At 46.3% G+C, this 20,112-nt stretch overlaps 1 protein-coding gene across 1 annotated transcript in view; it reads right to left on the bottom strand.

Annotated features, from left to right (window-relative positions):
* Positions 1 to 20,112, bottom strand: part of IL5RA (interleukin 5 receptor subunit alpha) — a 295,593-nt gene that overhangs the window by 59,054 nt on the left and 216,427 nt on the right. Inside the window, exon 9 of the mRNA XM_069206360.1 lies at positions 18,041 to 18,179. Within this exon, the coding sequence (XP_069062461.1) occupies positions 18,041 to 18,179 (139 nt within the window). The remainder of the gene's footprint in view (positions 1 to 18,040; positions 18,180 to 20,112) is intronic.

Here is a 20,112-nt window from a genome sequence, read left to right as displayed (position 1 = left end):
TTTTACACAAATATGCAAGTTTGCTAAGTTTCAGTGGAAAAATGTGATGTCTCCATGTTGTGTTTACTGTCCTTTCCTGTCGCAGTCACTAGTGCTATCCACACATGTGAGGTATCATTTTTATCAGGTGGCCTGTGAAAATACAGAATAGTAGAACATTTGTTATCAATAACTGTGTTTCTTTGCATTTGTGCCTTCCAAATGTAAGGTAGTGTGTAAAAAAGAAGACATGTTGATAAATGCCCTCTGAATCACATGATAGTATGGGTACCCACAAATTCAGAGATGTACAAATAACCAATGCTCATTAAGTCTGTATCTGGTGTCTCTTTCAGACATACATAAGGTGCTTTGATATCCATTTTACACACTTTATTTTCTACCATATGAATTGCTCTATACAAGTTGAAAAAACATTGCAAGGTGCAGTCCAGTTCTTGGCTCTGGGTACCTTGAGTTCTTGGAGAACCTATAAACCATATGTATCCCTGCAACCAGAAGGGTTTAGTGGAAGTAATGATATATTGCTTTTGTAAATTGGCCATTGCAACAGGAAGTTACAAATGAAAATGTTGTCAGAATTAGACGTTATTTTGTACTCATTTTCAATATTTTTTTTATTTCAAAAGTTTGTTTCTTTGAGGAATTTAGAATTTTGTCTACTTTTTAAAAATCTAAAGCTTTCCTTGATCACCCATGGGATTCACCCAGGTTTCCATCACAAACTGAAATTAGGTTGAAAGCACAAAAATTAGTTAAAAGAAGCCACCTGTTTGATAAATTCCAAAACTGTGGTAAAGAAATTGATTTTTAATTCAGCTCTGCATGTTCCTGATAGCCGGATAAATGGTGACCTTAGCATAGCAAACCTTTGGTACATTCTATATTTAGGGGGGAAAAGATGCTTTTTTGTGGAGCACTTTTTTCCCCTATTTTTTTCCCAAAAAAACAAAATGTTGCTCTATTTTGGCTATTTTCATAGTCCCCTACAGAGGAATACACAAACCCTGGGTACTTATGGAATCCCCAGGATGTTGGAAAAAAAAGGACGCCAATTTGACATGTGTGTCTTATGTGGAAAAAAAGTTATGGAGGAGTTAGTGTGAGCCACCCCAAATAGCCAAAAATGGCTTAGCATTCTTGGAGGAAAAAGGCCTAGCAGTGAAAGGGTTAAGTAGACCACAAGCTGAGGTCCTCATCATAATACCAAAAGCATGACAAAAATCAGGTAGTGCGATAACAAAATGGGAAGTCTTTATTGCTGTGGCAAATAAAAAGAGCTCGGGGATGTCGAAACAGATTGTGACTAAGATACCAATATGAAAACAAGGTGAAAACAACATTGTTAAAATGAAGTTCTGTTTCTTTCAAAATACCTCATCCTGAACGTGGGCCCTGATCTAAAAGCTAAGAGAAAGCTGATTTTTTTGCAATTTGCGGCTTGATCGAACATGAAGGGAAACCGACCAGCTTTTGAAACATTCTTTGACACCAATCACCAACAAAGGGCACACCACATACAGAGTTATCTATTGGTATTAAAAGAAGGTAATTTGTGTAAACAGCAATCCAAAAGCCAGTAGTCTGAATTATCACTTCTGACCAAGCAGAAAGGCTACTTGCTGCACTTAAAACACTTGTAAACAAGCAATAAACTAGTACCTATACATTTATTCTACACCACAGCACTCTATGCACTGCTGGCCACGAGGTATTCCCTTGCTTCATCCAAAACCTGTCAGAGACTGGTCCGTTCCAAAGACGTCAGGTCAGATTCACTAAGATGTTGCATTGGGGTTGTTTCATTTTTGTTATTCACTAAGCCAGGCAAAGCCATTTTGCATGATTCAGTAAATACAAAGCAAGAGACCCCCATATAAACCCATCACCCGTAATCAGGGAATGAATCATTTTCGAGCGTTACTCTTGCTTGAGCGTAAACTGGGCAAAGTCAAGTGTATTTCCACTCACGTCATGCACACAGGAATGCCTTCTGGAGTCTCTCTTATGGTGACAGTGCGACCCAGTTGAATACCCGGGCATTTGGATACGTAGAGACCCCGATCTGGTGATCTGCTATAATTATGGGAGGGTGATGGCTACCCTGAAGGACCCAATTGGTAGGTGACTTCGACTGCCTTTATGTCTAGCAGATGGACTGGCGATCTTCAGAATGGTATATTACCAAAGTTTTTGTATATATTTGTAAACATACCTATTCTGTTACCGCTACACTTCTTCAGTAAACTCAAAACACACCTCTTGGCCTTGACGTGGGCTGGGAAGCAGCCTAGGGTCTGCTGGGATGTCCTTACATTGCCATACACAGACGAGGGATTCAATGCCCCTGATTTTCATGCTTATGTGCACAAGCACATTTTGCTCATTATTGGTACGCACCACATGAATATATACCCCATGTAGCTGTAGAGCATGATGACGCCTATCCCACGCCCCTTTGGAATCTGCTACTCCATAAACAAGGGGGGGCCAGCACGAACCAAATATAACGTGCTACACACTACATTGATGGCTTGGGGGCCGATGGGCGCCAAAGTGGGGAAACCCCTCCTCTATGCATCTGCACTACCATTACAAATTCATCCTGGATTATCGGTGACTAGGGAAACCTGTGCCATGGACTACTTGCACACACTCGGGCACATTCGTGACACTACATGATATCATACATAAGCAACAACACACCTCATTGCTCACCTTTACATATTACCGGCTCTGGTCTACTATGAGGGAATACTATTCACAGTTCCCTCAGGAACCACCAATACTAGTTGCCTTGCTAGTATTATTAACTAGCGGTACACAGCATCACCTGATTACCAAGCTCTAGAATGTAGCACAAATGGACACAGTGCAGACAGCTACAAAGCCCTGGATGGATGGAATGCCATTCTGGATCAGCCTTTAGAGGAGGCAGACTGGAGGTATTGCTGTGCTCAAATGCAGAATTTCACCTCCAACTGTAATCTATGCATTATACATCTCAAATACTTACATCAAACATACTACACACCGGTTAAATTACACAAGTAAGGGTTGCAAGATGATGCTAAACGAATACAACGCTGGGAATTGGGGGCGGATTTTATGCATCTTGCTTGGTATTGTAACCTTGTTGGTTGATATTGGGTATAAGTCATAGAGACCTTTGCAGAAATGATTCTACAACCTGGTAAACTTGATCCCAGGATGTGTGGATTGGGGTGAGTAAAGGTTTTCCAGACATCTAATCGCAAATTTGTGCCGATCGCATTGTTGTTAGCAAAGAGGAGACTTAAACTCCATTGGGCAGCACCTACAGGGAAGAACTGGCTGCACAATGTGACATATTTTAAATCACAACTGGAACTTTACACAATAGAAATTCCAGCCCCCCCAAGGCCCACAAACATCTGGGGCCCAGTGCTGTCATAGTTACTGTCTGCCCATGGAGAGATGCAAAAGATTCAGGGACAGATTTATGCAGGCCTTGTGTCATTCCAAAACAACTTTAGTGTCATTTTGTTCACACTAATGTGGCGCTGGAAGGGGAAAATCACTGTGCCATATTTACAAAGTAGCGCAATGCATGGATTGCGCCACTTTGTAACCCCATGTGCCACATTATGCCTGTGCCAGGAGAGTGATGCATCGATCCGGTCAGCACTCTCGGGAACGGGCAGGCCGTGCGTTGTTTTTACACGCCAAGCGGTACCTGCATTGGAAATTCAGCTGCATGATGATTAAAAAACCACGCATCGTGGGTTTCGATCTCCGAGTCTCCATCAGCGATGCTGCGCACCATTTCTCAAGCTCCGTGCATCGAGTCTTCGGTCAGCGGCTCGTCGTTTCTTCAGCCGCAGATCGGATTTGCATCAATCCTTTCCCAGCACGGCGCTCTGTGCATGGATTTGCTCCTCTTAGGCTGCCAGCTGCTCCTTTCAGAGTCCCAGGAACTGGATGGGCACCAGAGGGCAGAGTAGAAGTCTCCCCAGAGACTCCAGGCGCTAGCAGAGAGAAGTCTTTGCTGTTGCTGAGACTTCAAACAACAGGAGGCAAGCTCTAAATAAAGCCCTTGGAGATTTCTTCTCAAGATGGAAGACATACAAAGTCCAGTCTTTGCCCTCTTACTCTGGCAGAAGCAGCAACTGCAGGATAGCTCTACAAAGCACAGTCACAGGCGGAACAGCTCTTCTTCCTCAGCTCTTCAGCTCTTCTCCAGGCAGAGGTTCCTCTTGTTTCCAGAAGTGTTCTAAAGTCTAGGTGCCCTTCTTATACCAAATTTCTCCTTTGAAGTAGGCCTACTTCAAAGTAAAGTCTCTTTTGAATGTGAAATCCTGCCTTGCCCAGGCCAGGCCCCAGACACTCACCAGGGGGTTGGAGACTGCATTGTGTGAGGGCAGGTACAGCCCTTTCAGGTGTGAGCGACCACTCCCCCACCCTAGCACATATGGCTCATCAGGAAATTCAGACTACACCCCAGCTCTCTTTGTGTCACTGTCTAGTGTGAACTGTCAAACTGACCCAGACAGGGAATCCACAAACAGGCAGAGTCACAGAAATGGTACAAGCAAGAAAATGCTCACTTTCTTAAAGTGGCATTTTCAAACACACAACCTTAAAATCAACTTTACTAAAAGAAGTATTTTTAAATTGTGATCTCAGAGACCCCAAACCCCACATGTCCATCGACTCCCAAAGGGAATCTACACCAATCAGCCCCAATGTTAACCTATGAGAGGGGCAGGCTTTGCACCAGAGAAAAACAAATTTAGCAATATTTCACTGTCAGGACATATAAAAAACATTACTATATGTCCTACCTTAACCATACACTGCACCCTGCCCTTGTGCTACCTAGGGCATACCTTAGGGGTGTCTGACATGTAAGAAAAGGGAAGGTTTAGGCCTGGCAAGTGGGTACATTTGCCAAGTCGAATTTACAGTTAAAACCGCACACACAGACACTGCAGTGGCAGGTCTGAGACATGATTACAGAGCTACATATGTGGGTGGCACAACCAGTGCTGCAGGCCCACTAGTAGCATTTGCTTTACAGGCCCTGGCACCTCTAGTGCACTTTACTAGGGACTTACTAGTAAATCAAATATGCCAATCATGGATAGCCAATTACATACACATTTTGTAAAGGAGCACTTGCACTTTAGCACTTTAGCACTGGTTAGCAGAGGTAAAGTGCCCAGAGTAACAAAAACAGCAAAATCAGAGTCCAGCACACATCAACAACCTTGGGAACAGAGGCAAAAAGTTAAGGGAGACCATGCCAAGGATGAAAGGTCTAACAAGGAGCATGTTTCTTCATATCTAAATACTTAGGGCCACTTTTCTAAATGCATATGGCTGTTTGGACGGCCGTCTTAGGCCTTCCAAACACACATGCGCACTTAGTGCACCCTCTCCTCATCCCCCTCCCACCTCCCGGGGCCCAGCCCTACCCACTCTTCTCATGTTACTGGCTGAGCCAGCAGCAGAAAAATAAAACAATTTTCAAGTTTTGTTTTCTTTTTCTGCTGCTGGCTCTTAGCCAGTGGGCTGATGCTCCTCCACCATTACTGAGGAGCCACCCCCCTTCTAGGGTATCTCCTACACAAGCTACCATTATGTAGACGCTGCATGCTGACTCTTGAAAGTTTAATTTACTGCAGGCTGCAGGTTTATTTTCATGTCAGACTGAGTTCACCGTTCTCAACTCTAGTTCTAGAACATTACTGCAACTTGTAGCTGACAATTAGTTTTTACTCTTCAGGGTAAGCTTAACTCAGCTCAGAGATGCAAAATCTTATCCTTTTCGCTAATGCGACCAGTGTTGTTTTCACCTCCAAGCATATCCCCACAGGAACGCAATACTAATCTCCCAAATTCTAATTAAAAACACAATTTTCTAAAAGATTTTCCTAGCATACTTATTTTTAGGTCTGATTTGACAGAGCTGCTGTCCACAAAAACTATTTTTACAAGATGTTCAAAATATACAAACAGTGGGCTTTGGCTTCACACAGAGGAGTATATGTTTCCCACCCCATGTCATTGGCTGTTCGAAGGATGATTTCATCTCCTAGAGTCTTTGCTTTACAATGCATGAGGGACTCTTTTACATCATAAATGAACACTAAGGTGGTCATTCTGACCCTGGCGGTCTTTGACCGCCAGGGCGGAGGACCGCGGGAGCACCGCCGACAGGCCGGCGGTGCTCCAATGGGGATTCCGACCGCGGCGGTAAAGCCGCGGTCGGACCGGCACCACTGGCGGGGTCCCGCCAGTGTACCGCGGCCCCATTGAATCCTCCGCGGCGGCGCAGCTTGCTGCACCGCCGCGGGGATTCCGACCCCCCCTACCGCCATCCAGATCCCGGCGGTCGGACCGCCGAGATCCGGATGGCGGTAGGGGGGGTCGCGGGGCCCCTGGGGGCCCCTGCAGTGCCCATGCCACTGGCATGGGCATTGCAGGGGCCCCCGTAAGAGGGCCCCTACATGTATTTCACTGTCTGCTGCGCAGACAGTGAAATACGCGACGGGTGCAACTGCACCCGTCGCACAGCTTCCACTCCGCCGGCTCGATTCCGAGCCGGCTTCATCGTGGAAGCCTCTTTCCCGCTGGGCTGGCTGGCGGTCTGAAGGCGACCGCCCGCCAGCCCAGCGGGAAAGTCAGAATTACCGCCGCGGTCTTTCGACCGCGGAACGGTAACCTGACGGCGGGACTTTGGCGGGCGGCCTCCGCCGCCCGCCAAGGTCAGAATGAGGGCCTATATCATCACACATTAAATATCTTACCTCATAGATCCATTCTAAACAGAAAGTGATTATTGTTATGTTTTCAGTGCAACAGACTTTTTGATGCTTTAATCAAAACTCAATTTTTCAATTGCTGATTACTTACAGCTGAAACAGCCATTAATCTTCTTTTCAAAAGAGTTTAATAAAAAAAGTAATTTTCTTGTGTAAAAAAGACAATCCTTGCCAGGGTGAACCACAAATGTCAATAAATGAACCTGTGCTTAATCCTCTGGTAGATTGGCAAAAATCAGTCAGGCTTAACTTACAGGCAGTGTAAACTATTTTTCCAACAATCAAATAGTAAGAAAGTGAACACACAACACAGCAAAAATCCAAAACCAATTTAGGAAACAAACAACACAAACCCAATTAGTGTAGCCGAAATAATGAGTTTTAAAATTTATAGATCGACATAGCCCCAAAAGATCAAACTGCCAACAGCAGTTATCTGATTGAACTAGACTGGGTCATAGTAAAAAATTAAGGCTGACCACAGTGGAGGAAATTTCGGATACAGGGGCCAGGTTTGCACCAGTGTAAAGATCTGCTTTGCACTATTTTTGGACAAAAGTTCTCATCAGCAGCGGGGTTGGGCTAGAGGCTGGAAGAGCAGCTCATTGACGGCAGCCGGCTGAAGAGCAGGACCTCAGTGGGAGTTTTGCCCCCAGAAGGAAGTCCAAGTCTCTAGACATTATACAAGCTCCGGGTGGGCAAAGTCTGATGTCTGGCCCTAGGGAAGCATCATTAAAGTTGGGCTGCTGCTCGGCGTTGATCCTGGTGAAATCCTCTGCATTCAGACTTAAAACTTTTCTGAAAGTCGAGATCCCTTCAACAGGTGAGACCAGGAAGTTGTACTCTACTGGCAATTCGGCTTTGGCTGCTGTGGATCAGCAGTGGTCTGGTGGTAGTCTCTGGTACTATTGGGGGAAAAGGTCTGAAAAAGTTTCTAAGTGCCTGTTTCCAGTTTTTGGTCAGGAGGAGAGCACTCTAACACCAACCAAGGGTCCACCACATGTTGAGGACATCTCTTGGGGTTAGGACTCACTCCAGTAGGGGCCAGTTGCAGGGCCCAGAGCAGTTCCAGTTACAACTAGTTAGAAGGAAAAAGCAGGGAAGTTGCAGAAGGTGGCCTCTGGAAGCTCAAACCGGAAGTCAGCCAACTGACCCTTAGAGTCACTTCTTGGGTCTTCATTTCAAGGTAAGCAGGCCCGGTCTTCCTAATCTCCTTAAGGCAGCAGGGTAGTTCTTCATCTGAGACTTCACCTGCCCAGGAGTATTCTCTTGAAAGGTTCTCAACATTACACTTCTATACCAGTGCAGACCTTTGTGTGGGGAGACCCCACTTTGTCTAACCCTAAACTGGCTCTTGTATGTCTTCCCTTTTCCCTGTGTTTGGCTCCGGTCTCTCAAGGGGAAGGATATCGGTCTAGGTGTGGGCTGCATTTGTCAGCGACAAGGTAAGTATCTTCTGAAGTCAGAAAGGCACTGGGTGTATCCCTCCTTCTACCCCTTTGAGCTATTGTGCTCTAGAGAGGAACATACATCCCCCTACCAAAGGTTATTTTATCTACAGTCTGGACAAAATACACATTACACCACATAAGAGCCATTAACAGTCATGTCATCCTGGACACTGGCACAAAGGCACATTTGATGAGGACAGAAAAATATCAACTTTCGAAATTTGAAATTTTCAAAATAGTAATTCCAAATCTGGCTTCACCATTACAGAGGATTTTAGATTACAATTCAAATGGATAGAAGAAGCATTTCTTAATCCCAAACTGAAGTTATAACTTATTCAGTGAAATAAGGTAGCCCGGTGTTAGCCTATGAGACAACTACTCTTGCTGCAGTGAAAAACAACTTTGGAGTCGTTTTTCACTGCCAGGACATGTAAAACTTAGGTACAAATGTCCTACTTTTGAATACCATGCACCCTATCCTATAAGCCTGTAGGGCCTACCTTAGGGGTGGCGTATACATACCAAAAAGAAATGTATAAGCCTGACAAATGGTTATTTTGCCAGGTCAAAATGGCAGTTTTAAAACTTTACTCACAGACTGCAATGGCAGGCGTGAGACCTGTGTTACTGTGCGGGTGGCAATGAAAAAGCAACAAGGGTTGGAATGCTTGAATTAATCTGAGCCACTGGCAATTGTTAGAACTGCATCCCAATCCATCGTTTTTCTGCCCACCATGCCACCGTAGTTTGGCCCCAGCAAATATGCAAATAAGTCTTGACCCTGCTCCCCATGGGAGCAGTCCAGCCCGAACTGCCAGGCCAGGTCCTCCCTGGACCGGAAACAAGCATCCTTTGACCGGTATTACCCCTCATCAGCCAGGGTAGCTGAACTCAGTGGCACAGTGAGCCCGGCACCCATATCTGGGCATAGGCTACAGGTGAAGGCTGGCTCTGAAAATCCTCTTTTACAAGTGAAAGGCTAGGACACTGTATCTAACCTTTGAGGACCTGACGTCAGCCTTTGATCTGGTCAAGCATCCTCAATTATGGGACGTGCTAGAACGCTAGGGGTTGATGGCCCATTATTGCAAGCAGTAATAGGCCTACATCAGAAAACTACCACTCTAGTATGTTATGGGAAAATAGGGGAATGCACTCACCATTTCCGAATGGTAAGGGGGTAAGACAGGGGTTCATATTAGCCCAACTTCTTTTTAGCTTGTTCCTGAATGATGTAGTCAAATATCTTCTGGAGATCCCCCTCAATGTCAAAAAAATTGCAAGCAGAAAAGCCCCCAACCTACTCTTTACTGACAAGGCTGTTCTAATTACCAGGACAGAGATTGCTATGCATAAATTGTTGGGCAAGTTTGTGGAGCACTGTAACGTCAAGGGCCAGTCCATCAATATTAGTAAAACCAAGGCAATGGCAATGCAACCTTAACCAGCACTTAAAAGAAAGGTTTTGGTCAATGACAAGCAGCTAGACGTAGTTAGATATTATGACTATGTAGGTATCTGATTGTACAACTGATTACATTGGAGAGATCATGGGCCAGATGTACAAGCATTTCATTTTGCAAGTCTTTAATTGCGATTCATTGCAAATCACAATTAGAAACTCACAAAATGAAATGTACAAAAGTGTCTCAGACACATTTAGCGATTCCTAATGGGATCGCAAATTACCTACCTCATTAATATTCATGAAGCAGATCGCAATTTGTGACCCCATTGGGAATGGCCACACTCACATAGATAGTGGCCTGCTGGGGACAGCAGTCCCCATGTCTGTGACTGCATTTTTTTAAATAAAGCAGTTTTTTTTTAGTGCAGCCTGTTTTCCTTACAGACAAACGGGATGCATTTCAAGCAAAAAAATTAAAAGTTTCCTTTTCATTTTTTCAGAGTAGGAAGTGGTCGTGGGACCACTACCTGTTCTGAAAAAATATTTTTGCTTCCATTCACAAAAGGGAAGGGCTCCCATGGGGACCTCTTCCCGTTTGCGAATGGGTTACCACCAACTTGAAGTTTGCGGTAACTGTGAGTGTTTTGCAACCGCATTCACAGTCACAAAACAATATTACATACACCTGCAAGTCGCAATTTGGAAGGGATATCCTCTGCACGCCCCTTCAAAATAGCGACTTGCAAATCTTTTTTGCAATTTGGTATATAGATTACTGAATTGCAAAATAGCATTGGTACATGCCAAAATGCTATTTTCATGTCATGAATGGCCCGGTTCTGAAAATCGGGGCGTTTGCGACATGAAAATACTTACATACATCTGGCCCCATGTAACTAAGGCAATTATCATTCTCCGGCAATCTAGCCAGGCATTCTTCAAGTTTAGGCATTGGGGAGGCTCACAGCACCTTTGAATCATTCTGTGAATTTATAAAAAAGAAGGCAGTAGTAGATGCCCTATATGGTGCCGAGACACAGGGACATGAAAAACTATAAAAGTTCCAGATAGTGAAGAACAACTTCATGAGATCGCTCTTGAGCTTTAGCTGTGGTACACCCATGATCCCCATCTTTATGGAACTGGACATACATACTATTGCAGATCAAGGAAGAATCAAGCCAGTTCTATACTGGATCAGGCCAATCAGGGATACAAAGGCCACAAGTTATTTAAAAGCAATTGAGGAAGTGAGCAAGAGCACTGCTAATGGGGTATGCTCTGTATCACACATATAAGGCAATGACTAGTGGTCACAGGAAAAAGGACTCTTTGGGAAAATCCAGGACAGGTGGGACCAGATACTGTATGTTTAGTCAAAGAACAGAATCACAAATTAGTATGGGACATCAAAGCTGGGAATGCGCAAGCTGGCAGCATACTATAGATAGCTTAGGTCTAGGACTGAGACTGTCTTAGACTGAGAATCCACTGACCTCCTAGCAAGCGTCTGTTGCCCTCCCCAGCTCCTTCTGCTGGTGCTTCCTCTGGGAACGAACTGAGAGTCTGCCTGACTGAGCTCCTGCCTGTGCCTCATTCATGGTGAGGTAGTGGCCATCTACAAGTAAGTATCTTCTGTCTCTCTCTCCTTACTGCTTTTTACTTCTGCCTTTTACCTCTGTTTTCACTTCATTTTTCTTTTTCTTCTTCTGTCTTTTCTCTTATTTTTCTGTCTTTCTGTTCCCCTCTTCCTCCCGGGTCGCTGCTGCCACTGCAGCCTTCCTCCTTTCCCCCCCCCCGTTAAGCGCTTTCCCTGCCTTCCCGCCTCCCAGCTGACTGCACCCCTCACCTCCCTACCCTTCTTAATGGCTGCCACAGCACTGTGAGAGGGTGACTTCACTGACCTCCTGGGCAGCATCTGTTGCCCTCCCCATCTCCTACTGCTGCTGCTGCCCTTCCCCACCCGCAGGCTCCTGTCTGCGCCTCATCCCTGGTGGCCTAGTGACCATCTACAAGTAAGTATCTTCCGTCTCTCTCTGTCTCTCCTTACTCCTGCTTTTTACTTCTGCCTTTTACCTCTGTTTTTACTTTGTTCTTTCTTTTTTCCTGTCTCTTCTGTTATTTTTCTGTCCTTCTGTTCCCCTCTCCCTCCCACATCACTGCTGCCCCTGCAGCCCACCCTCTCTACCCCCACCCCTGCAAAACACTTTTCCCGCCCTCCCGCCTCCCAGCTGACTGAACCCCCCCACCTCCCGCCCCTTTTTAATGTTGGCCGCAGAGCTGTGAGAGGACGACTCCACTGACCTCCTGGCCAGCCTCTGTTGCCCTCCCCAGCTCCTCCTGCTGCTGCTGCCTCTGGGAACAAACTGAGACTTTGCCTGACTCTCAGTTCGAGACCCTCCTCCACCCACAGGCTCCTGCCTGCGCTTCATTCCTGGTGGCCTAGTGGCCATCTACAAGTAAGTATCTTCCATCTCTCTCTGTATCTTCTTACTCCTTTTTACTTCTGTCTTTTCTCTCTGTTTTTACTTCATTTTTTCTTTTTTCTTTTTTTCTGTCTCTTATTTTTCTGTCTTTCTGTTCCCCTCTCCCTCCCACGCCACTGCTGTCCCTGCAGTCCCACCCCCCTGTCCCTGCGAAGTGCCTTCCAGCTGACCGGACCCCCACCTCCCTTCTCTTCTTAATGGCGGCCGCGCACAGCAGGCATGTCGTAAGGCAAAGGCAAAGGCAAGCCCGTATGCACCAGAAATTCTAGATCTCCAACAAGCCATTCCCTGTCCTCCCTCCCCTATGATGTCAAGACCCTCCACCACCTTAACACCAGACGTCTCAGTGGCTGCTGCACCGCATCTCCTAAGGACACCAAAGGACCTTTTTCCTGCTGGAACTGCAACCTCAGCTTCAGCCACAACAGACAACCGGAACACCCCAAACCTGAAACCACTGACACCCACCACAACCTCATCAACTGCCTCCTTCTGAATATACACTCCATCCACAAGCACACCACCGAACTCTGGGACCTGATCGACTCCACCCGTCCAGACATCTCCTTCCTAATTGGGACCTGGACCAACCCTACCTCTGGACCAGACATTGCCATCACAATCCCAGATGGCTACAACTTCCTAAGGAAGGACCGACCCTCCTGTCCAGGTGGAGGACTGGCCATGGTACACAAGTCCTCACTCCACATCACGGTCAACACAGAGGAACACTGCATCACAATCAAACACCTGCACTTCCTGAAACACACCACTCACAGTTCCTCCCTCCGCGGGTCCCTGATCTACAGACCGGCTGGCTCCCTAGCAGCCTTCATTGATGCCATTGTAGTTTCGCCAGCCCCCATGCCTTGGCGTCCACCGAATACCTTCTCCTGGGTGACTTGAATTTCCAACTTGTGGACCGCAACGACCAAAACACTACTTCCCTACTCGACAATCTCGCCACCCTCGGGCTCAAGCAACTGATCACCTTGCCCACGCATGCCGCAGGACACACATTAGACCCCATTTTTACCTCAAGCAACCAGATCACCTTCAGGAATACCTCCACTACGGACTGGACTGACCATCACTGCATACAATTCGCCATCACCGCACCCAAAAGCTGCCTCCGCATCTCCAGGGCCCCCCACAGAAAATGGAACAGAATCACAGATGAGCAACTCACCGTGACCCTCGCCAAATCACCCCCCCCACCCACTGCCGACGCCAACACCGCAGCAACCAACCTCAATTCCTGGATCACCGAATGTGCCAACCTCTTAGCCCCCTTCTGATCAAATTAGGTCAAGCGCGTCCCAAAGAAAGCCAGCTGGTTCACCACCGAATTCCAAGAATCCAAACACACCTGCAGGTGCCTAGAGAACAAATAGAGAAACAACAAAACCAGCGAAGACCTCGCCTCTTTCAGAATCACCATTGCCACCCATCACCAACGCATCAAGGACACAAAAAAAGCCGCACTCCGTGAATGCATCAACACCTCCCCGCACAACATGAGGGAACTCTTCACGGTGATCAACAAATTCACCAAACCTCCCTACAAAGCCACCAACATCCCCCCATCACAAGACCTCTGCAGCAAACTGGCCACTTTCTTCCATCGCAAGATTAAGGACATCTATGACAGCTTCCTACTGCAGAACCACCCAGCGTCAGAACCTATGACCAACCCAGCCCCTGAGAACCCACCCAAACCATCCACAGCTGGTCCACACTCACCACAGAAGAGACATAATCATCACGACCAGCATTCACTCCGGAGCTCCAACAAACCCCTGTCCTCACTAAATATACAATAGAGCCAGTGCATGCATCGCCCGAACTCCGCAAGATGCTGAACTGCTCCATCACAACAACCACCTTCCCCGAAGATTGGAAACACGCCTAAATCTGCCCCACCCGAAGAAACTCACAGCTGACCGATCAGAGCTCAAGAACTTCGACCCATCTCGATGCTACCCTACCCAGCCAAAGTCCTGGAAAAAGACATAAATTCACAGCTGCGACAATTCCTCGAGGACAACAACTCTCTGGATACCTCTCAGTCTGGATTCGCAGCTACCACAGCATGGAGGCAGCTCTTCTTGCAGCCACCGATGATATACGTGCGCTCCTCGACCGCAGACACACCTAGCACTCATTCTCCTCGACCCCTCAGCAGCCTGAAACATGGTCTACCACAGCACCTTATGCACCAGACTCCACGATGCAGGAATCCACGGAAAAGCCTTGCAATGGATCCACTCCTTCCTCACCAGAAGAACACAGAGAGTTAGGCTCCCACCCTTCATATCCAAACCAACAGAAGTCAGCTGCGGAGTCCCTCAGGGATACTCTCTAAGCCCAAAGCTCTTCAACATGTACATGGCCCGCTGGCAGCCATTGTCAGAGACCACAAAATGAACATTGTGTCATATGCTGATAACACACAACTCACCATATCACTCACTGAAGACCCGGACAAAGCTAAGAGGAACTTTCACATCGGGATGAAAGCCGTCGCCACGTGGATGAGGGAGAGCTGCCTCAAGCTCAACTCGGACAAGACCGAGCTCATCATCTTCGTAAACTTCACCCCAGCCGTGACGACTCCTGGTGGCCCACATCGCTCAGAGAATGTTATGAAAGCTTGGTTTAGAATGTGGGAGTTCACAGGTGCAAGTAGAGAAATAAGGACATCTGATTTATAGCTCTGTGTGTGGCTTAGTCATTTAGCAGTTACCAGGCTGGGGAAGATGCTACAAGTGGCAATGAGATAGGGAATAAGTAACCCTAAGAAGAAAGTGCACTCCTAGAGATTTTGCTGTGGTACAAGTAAACTGTCAACGGATGGCTTATATGGAGTCAAAGTGCAACCCCAGCCAGTGTGAAGCATGTGAATGGAAAGAGAGCTTCACAAAGACGTCTATGCATCATTAGTCAGGGAGTTACAACCAAGATCATACAAAAAGATATTGCGCTGTACTACTGTATAGGGTGGGGGCAGGTGGGTGGCGGGGATAGTTAAGAGTTAAATGGCACTACTTATTACTTTATTTTAGCACCCTGACAAGAAAGGTATCCAAATTAACACTTCCCTCAACTATATGTATATGGAGATTTCACATACTTAGAGGAGCTGAGAAGAGGAAGATATGTGCTGATTCTGTATCGCTCTATATGTTTATATAAATATGTTTTGACAGACTTTGCTATGCAATATCCAGCAAAGTTAAGCTTAGTGATACATGATATATGAACACTGACATTGTACCATTCCCAAGTATTAATAACGTTTGAACAAAAATACTAATAAAATCTGCCTAAAAAAAATAAAACAAAATAAAAAAAGATATTGCGCTGCCATGCAAAATAAAGTTATACATAGTACAGAGCATTAACGCTGAAGGCCACATCATTGATTTCACTTTTTTGCTCCACTTGTTACTCCATCACATCAGTGACGGATACCCCATCCACCGAAATATAAATCCCATAGGATATAATGGGATTTATATTTTGGCGGACTGGCTATCCGTCACCGTTGTGATGGAGTAACCCAGCCTACAAACTCTAAATCAGGCTCTTAGTTTTGGTGTGTCATCAGCTGCAGACCTTTTCCAAGACATCATACCACACATAATACAACCTGTTGTGAATGCATTTAATTATAGTGATGACATATTAGGTTTTGGAGCTACATAGAAGGAGAATGATACAGCTCTCACACAAGTATGTAAATTACTAAATGATCCAAGTTTGACCTTAAATTCAGGCAAGTGTGAGTTCAACAAGACAAAACCTAAATTCTTTGGCTATATCTTTTCTGATGGAGGTATGGAAGCCTGATCCTTCAAAAGTACAAATGATGAACCCTCACAAGATGCTTCAATGTGATGTTCTTTTCTTGGAATGGCCAGATACTGTTCAAGATACATAAAGGACGATGCAACCGTCAGTACTCTATTGCGAGAAATAATGAAGAAAAATCTTTCTTTTCAATGGTCACAATAATGTGGGAAAAGCTTTAAAAGAATCAAACATGTCATTGAAAATGCGAAAGAAATGGCAAACTTGATGGCAACTTTGCAACATGGGGCCTGGCAGCCATTGTGAAGTCTGACAATGGTCCACCCTTCAACAGTAAAGAAATTAAAGAATTTCTTGAGCATCTGAACATAAAGCATCAAAAAATCACACCCTTATGGCCACAGGCCAACGTTACTGTGGAGTACGATAAAGAAAGCAATTTAGCCTGCCACTCTTGAGAAGCTCAGTTTAAAAACTGTATTGAATTCTACTTTTCAAGCTTATCGTTCAACACTGCACTAAACCAGAGGTAAAAGTCCTGCGACTTTGATGTTCTGGAAAGCAGTGCCAACCAATTTACCAAAATGGACAACCGAAAGAGATAGAAGTGAAAACATGATTCGTACAAGGCTCTTAGTTCATATTAGAAAATGAAAGTCTATGCAGACAAGAGGCGATATGCAAAAGACCTCTCATTCAGAAATGAAGATTTGGTGATCACTCAACAGATGCGCAAAAGAAAACCTGATGCTTCTTACGATGCTGAATATTTTTAAGTAGTTTCTACAGAAGGACCCATGGTGACTGCCGAGAGCCCTCGGAAGTCTATTACCAGAGACTCTTCTCACTTCAGGCCTATATTTCATCAGTCTACAACTTGAGATGGTGAAAGAAAGACCAATTATGAAACCACACTGACTTGTTGATTCCTTACAATCTTTAGCAATCTCTGACATTGAAGATGACAATTTACAGCTTTCACTAGCCAGATCGGGCCAACTGATCAAAGTGCCAAGAAGATTAATTGAAGAGATATAGTTGTGCATGTTTCTATAAATATGTTTTTATTTAACTGGGGGGGAGATGTAGGACCTCATTATGAACATGGTGGTCGAAACCGCCGTGTTCTTGCTAGCGGGCAAACTACTGACCGCCAGCATCCCCGGATCCCCGCCGGCTGCATAAAGAACATTCCTGTGGGCCAGTGGGCCCACAGGAATGCCTGGCCGGGACATTGACGTGGAGCCGCCACCAATGCATCTGTGCGGCGGGTGCAGCTGCACCCGTCGCGCAGATCACTGCCCGAAGTTCGGGCAGTGGCCTGCACTATGGGAAACTGCACTGGGCCCCTGCACTGCCCATGCAAAGTGCATGGGTAGTGCAGGGGCCCCCAGGGGTGCCCTGGTGCACCCCTTCCGCCAGCCTTCCCCTGGCGGTGAAACCCACCAGGGAAAGGCTGGAGGCGTAGGAGTCATTATCCGAGGGGCAGCACTGCTGCCCTGTCGGATAATGATTCCAACTACAGCCAGGCTGCCTGACGGAGGTAGGATGGTTTTCCCGCCACCGCCGGCATAGCGGGCCACACTGCCAAGTACATGATGACCACTGTAGTGTCTTGCAGGATTTAGAAAGGAGCATTTCTGGCTCCCTGCGGACTTCATATCAGTGTGTAGTAATTGCTAGAATAGAATGTAATGAAAGCTTGGTTTGGAATGTAAGGGTTCCCAGATATACATAGAGGAATAAAGACATGTGACATGTGTCCTAATCAATTAGCGGCTGCCAGGCTGGGGAAAGTGCTACCCAGGGATTAATGTACTGGTGGATTTTGGCCAAAGCCATCTGCAGTAGAAAAACACAACTTTTACAAACTCTGACAATGATCACCGTTTATAATTATATAAACATAAGCTATACCTTCATGGTATTTCTGTCCATGTTACATGTTCTTTTCTATCAGAGTTATCAGAAAAGTAAACATCCAACCTGTTTAGAACCATCCCCATATTTGATGTATAGAAGCCTTGGGCTTATCCTGAATTCTTTCTTTTGGACAGATAGAAATGTACCTACCAGTGAACACCACTTGGCTCCATTCACTCCAGTGGTTATTGCTCCTGCAGGACTCGGTACCTCTCGCTCTCACAAGCACAGCCTGCCTGCTCCTTACATTCTTGAAAATGTTTATTTTATTGTTCACTGAAGATGTTACCTACAGAAAAGAAGATATGTCAGAATTCTACAGCACCACGTGAAACAAACGAAAGGCTGCAAAGAGAGGAAATAATAAAAAGTAAGTGAAACTTAAAATAAAGGCAAGTCAATAATAATGTAAAACAAAGACAAACAATCAAGTCAGTGAAATAAAGGTAAGCCAACAACATCAGAAAAATAAATGGTACAGCAAGACAGTGACAGATTGTAGGAAGTTGGCTCTGTATGTGCTATTTCAAAGTAAGGAATAGCATGCACAGAGTCCAAGGGTTCCCCTTAGAGGTAAAATAGTGGTAAAAAGAGATAATACTAATGCTCTATTATGTGGTAGTGTGGTCGAGCAGTAGGCTTATTCAAGGAGTAGTGTTAAGCATTTGTTGTACATACACATAGACAATAAATGAGGTACACACACTCAGAGACAGCGGCCGGGTGCAGTGTTAGAACAAGCGTCGGGTTCGCAATGGAAGTCAATGAGAGATCAAGGGATCTCTTCAGCGCTGCAGGCAGGCAAGAGGGGGCTTCCTCGGGGAAACCTCCACTTGGGCAAGGGAGAGGGACTCCTGGGGGTCACTTCTGCAGTGAAAGTCCGGTCCTTCAGGTCCTGGGGGCTGCGGGTGCAGGGTCTTTTCCAGGCGTCGGGACTTAGGTTTCAGAGAGTCGCGGTCAGGGGAAGCCTCGGGATTCCCTCTGCAGGCGGCGCTGTGGGGGCTCAGGGGGGACAGGTTTTGGTACTCCCTGAGGTGTTGGTTCTCCACCAGCCGAGTCGGGGTCGCTGGGTGCAGTGTTGCAAGTCTCACGCTTCTTGCGGGGAGATTGCAGGGTTCTTTAAAGCTGCTCCTTTGGATAAAGTTGCAGTCTTTTTGGAGCAGGTCCGCTGTCCTCTGGAGTTTCTTGTCGTCGTCGAAGCAGGGCAGTCCTCAGAGGATTCAGAGGTCGCTGATCCCTTTGGAAGGCGTCGCTGGAGCAGAGTTCTTTGGAAGGCAGGAGACAGGCCGGTGAGTTTCTGGAGCCAAGGCAGTTGTTGTCTTCTGGTCTTCCTCTGCAGGGGTTTTCAGCTAGGCAGTCCTTCTTCTTGTTGTTGCAGGAATCTAAATCTTTAGGTTCAGGGAAGCCCTTAAATACTAAATTTAAGGGCGGGTTTAGGTCTGGGGGGTTAGTAGCCAATGGCTACTAGCCCTGAGGGTGGGTACACCCTCTTTGTGCCTCCTCCCAAGGGGAGGGGGTCACATCCCTAATCCTATTGGGGGAATCCTCCATCTGCAAGATGGAGGATTTCTAAAAGTTAGAGTCACCTCAGCTCAGGACACCTTAGGGGCTGTCCTGACTGGCCAGTGACTCCTCCTTGTTATTCTCATTATTTTCTCCGGCCTTGCCGCCAAAAGTGGGGGCCGGGGCCGGAGGGGGCGGGCAACTCCACTGCTGGAGTGTCCTGCGGTGCTGTGACAAAGGGGTGAGCCTTTGAGGCTCACCGCCAGGTGTTACAGCTCCTGCCTGGGGGAGGTGTTAGCATCTCCACCCAGTGCAGGCTTTGTTACTGGCCTCAGAGTGACAAAGGCACTCTCCCCATGGGGCCAGCAACATGTCTCTAGTGTGGCAGGCTGCTGGAACCAGTCAGCCTACACAGATAGTCGGTTAAGTTTCAGGGGGCACCTCTAAGGTGCCCTCTGTGGTGTACTTTACAATAAAATGTACACTGGCATCAGTGTGCATTTATTGTGCTGAGAAGTTTGATACCAAACTTCCCAGTTTTCAGTGTAGCCATTATGGTGCTGTGGAGTTTGTGTAAAACAGACTCCCAGACCATATACTCTTATGGCTACCCTGCACTTACAATGTCTAAGGTTTTGCTTAGACACTGTAGGGGCACAGTGCTCATGCACTGGTACCCTCACCTATGGTATAGTGCACCCTGCCTTAGGGCTGTAAGG

The sequence above is a fragment of the Pleurodeles waltl genome, chromosome 9 (genome assembly GCF_031143425.1).
Source record: "Pleurodeles waltl isolate 20211129_DDA chromosome 9, aPleWal1.hap1.20221129, whole genome shotgun sequence".
Lineage (NCBI taxonomy): Eukaryota > Metazoa > Chordata > Amphibia > Caudata > Salamandridae > Pleurodeles > Pleurodeles waltl.
Note: the sequence above shows the minus strand (reverse complement) of the source record. Positions and strands in the feature narration are given on the sequence as shown.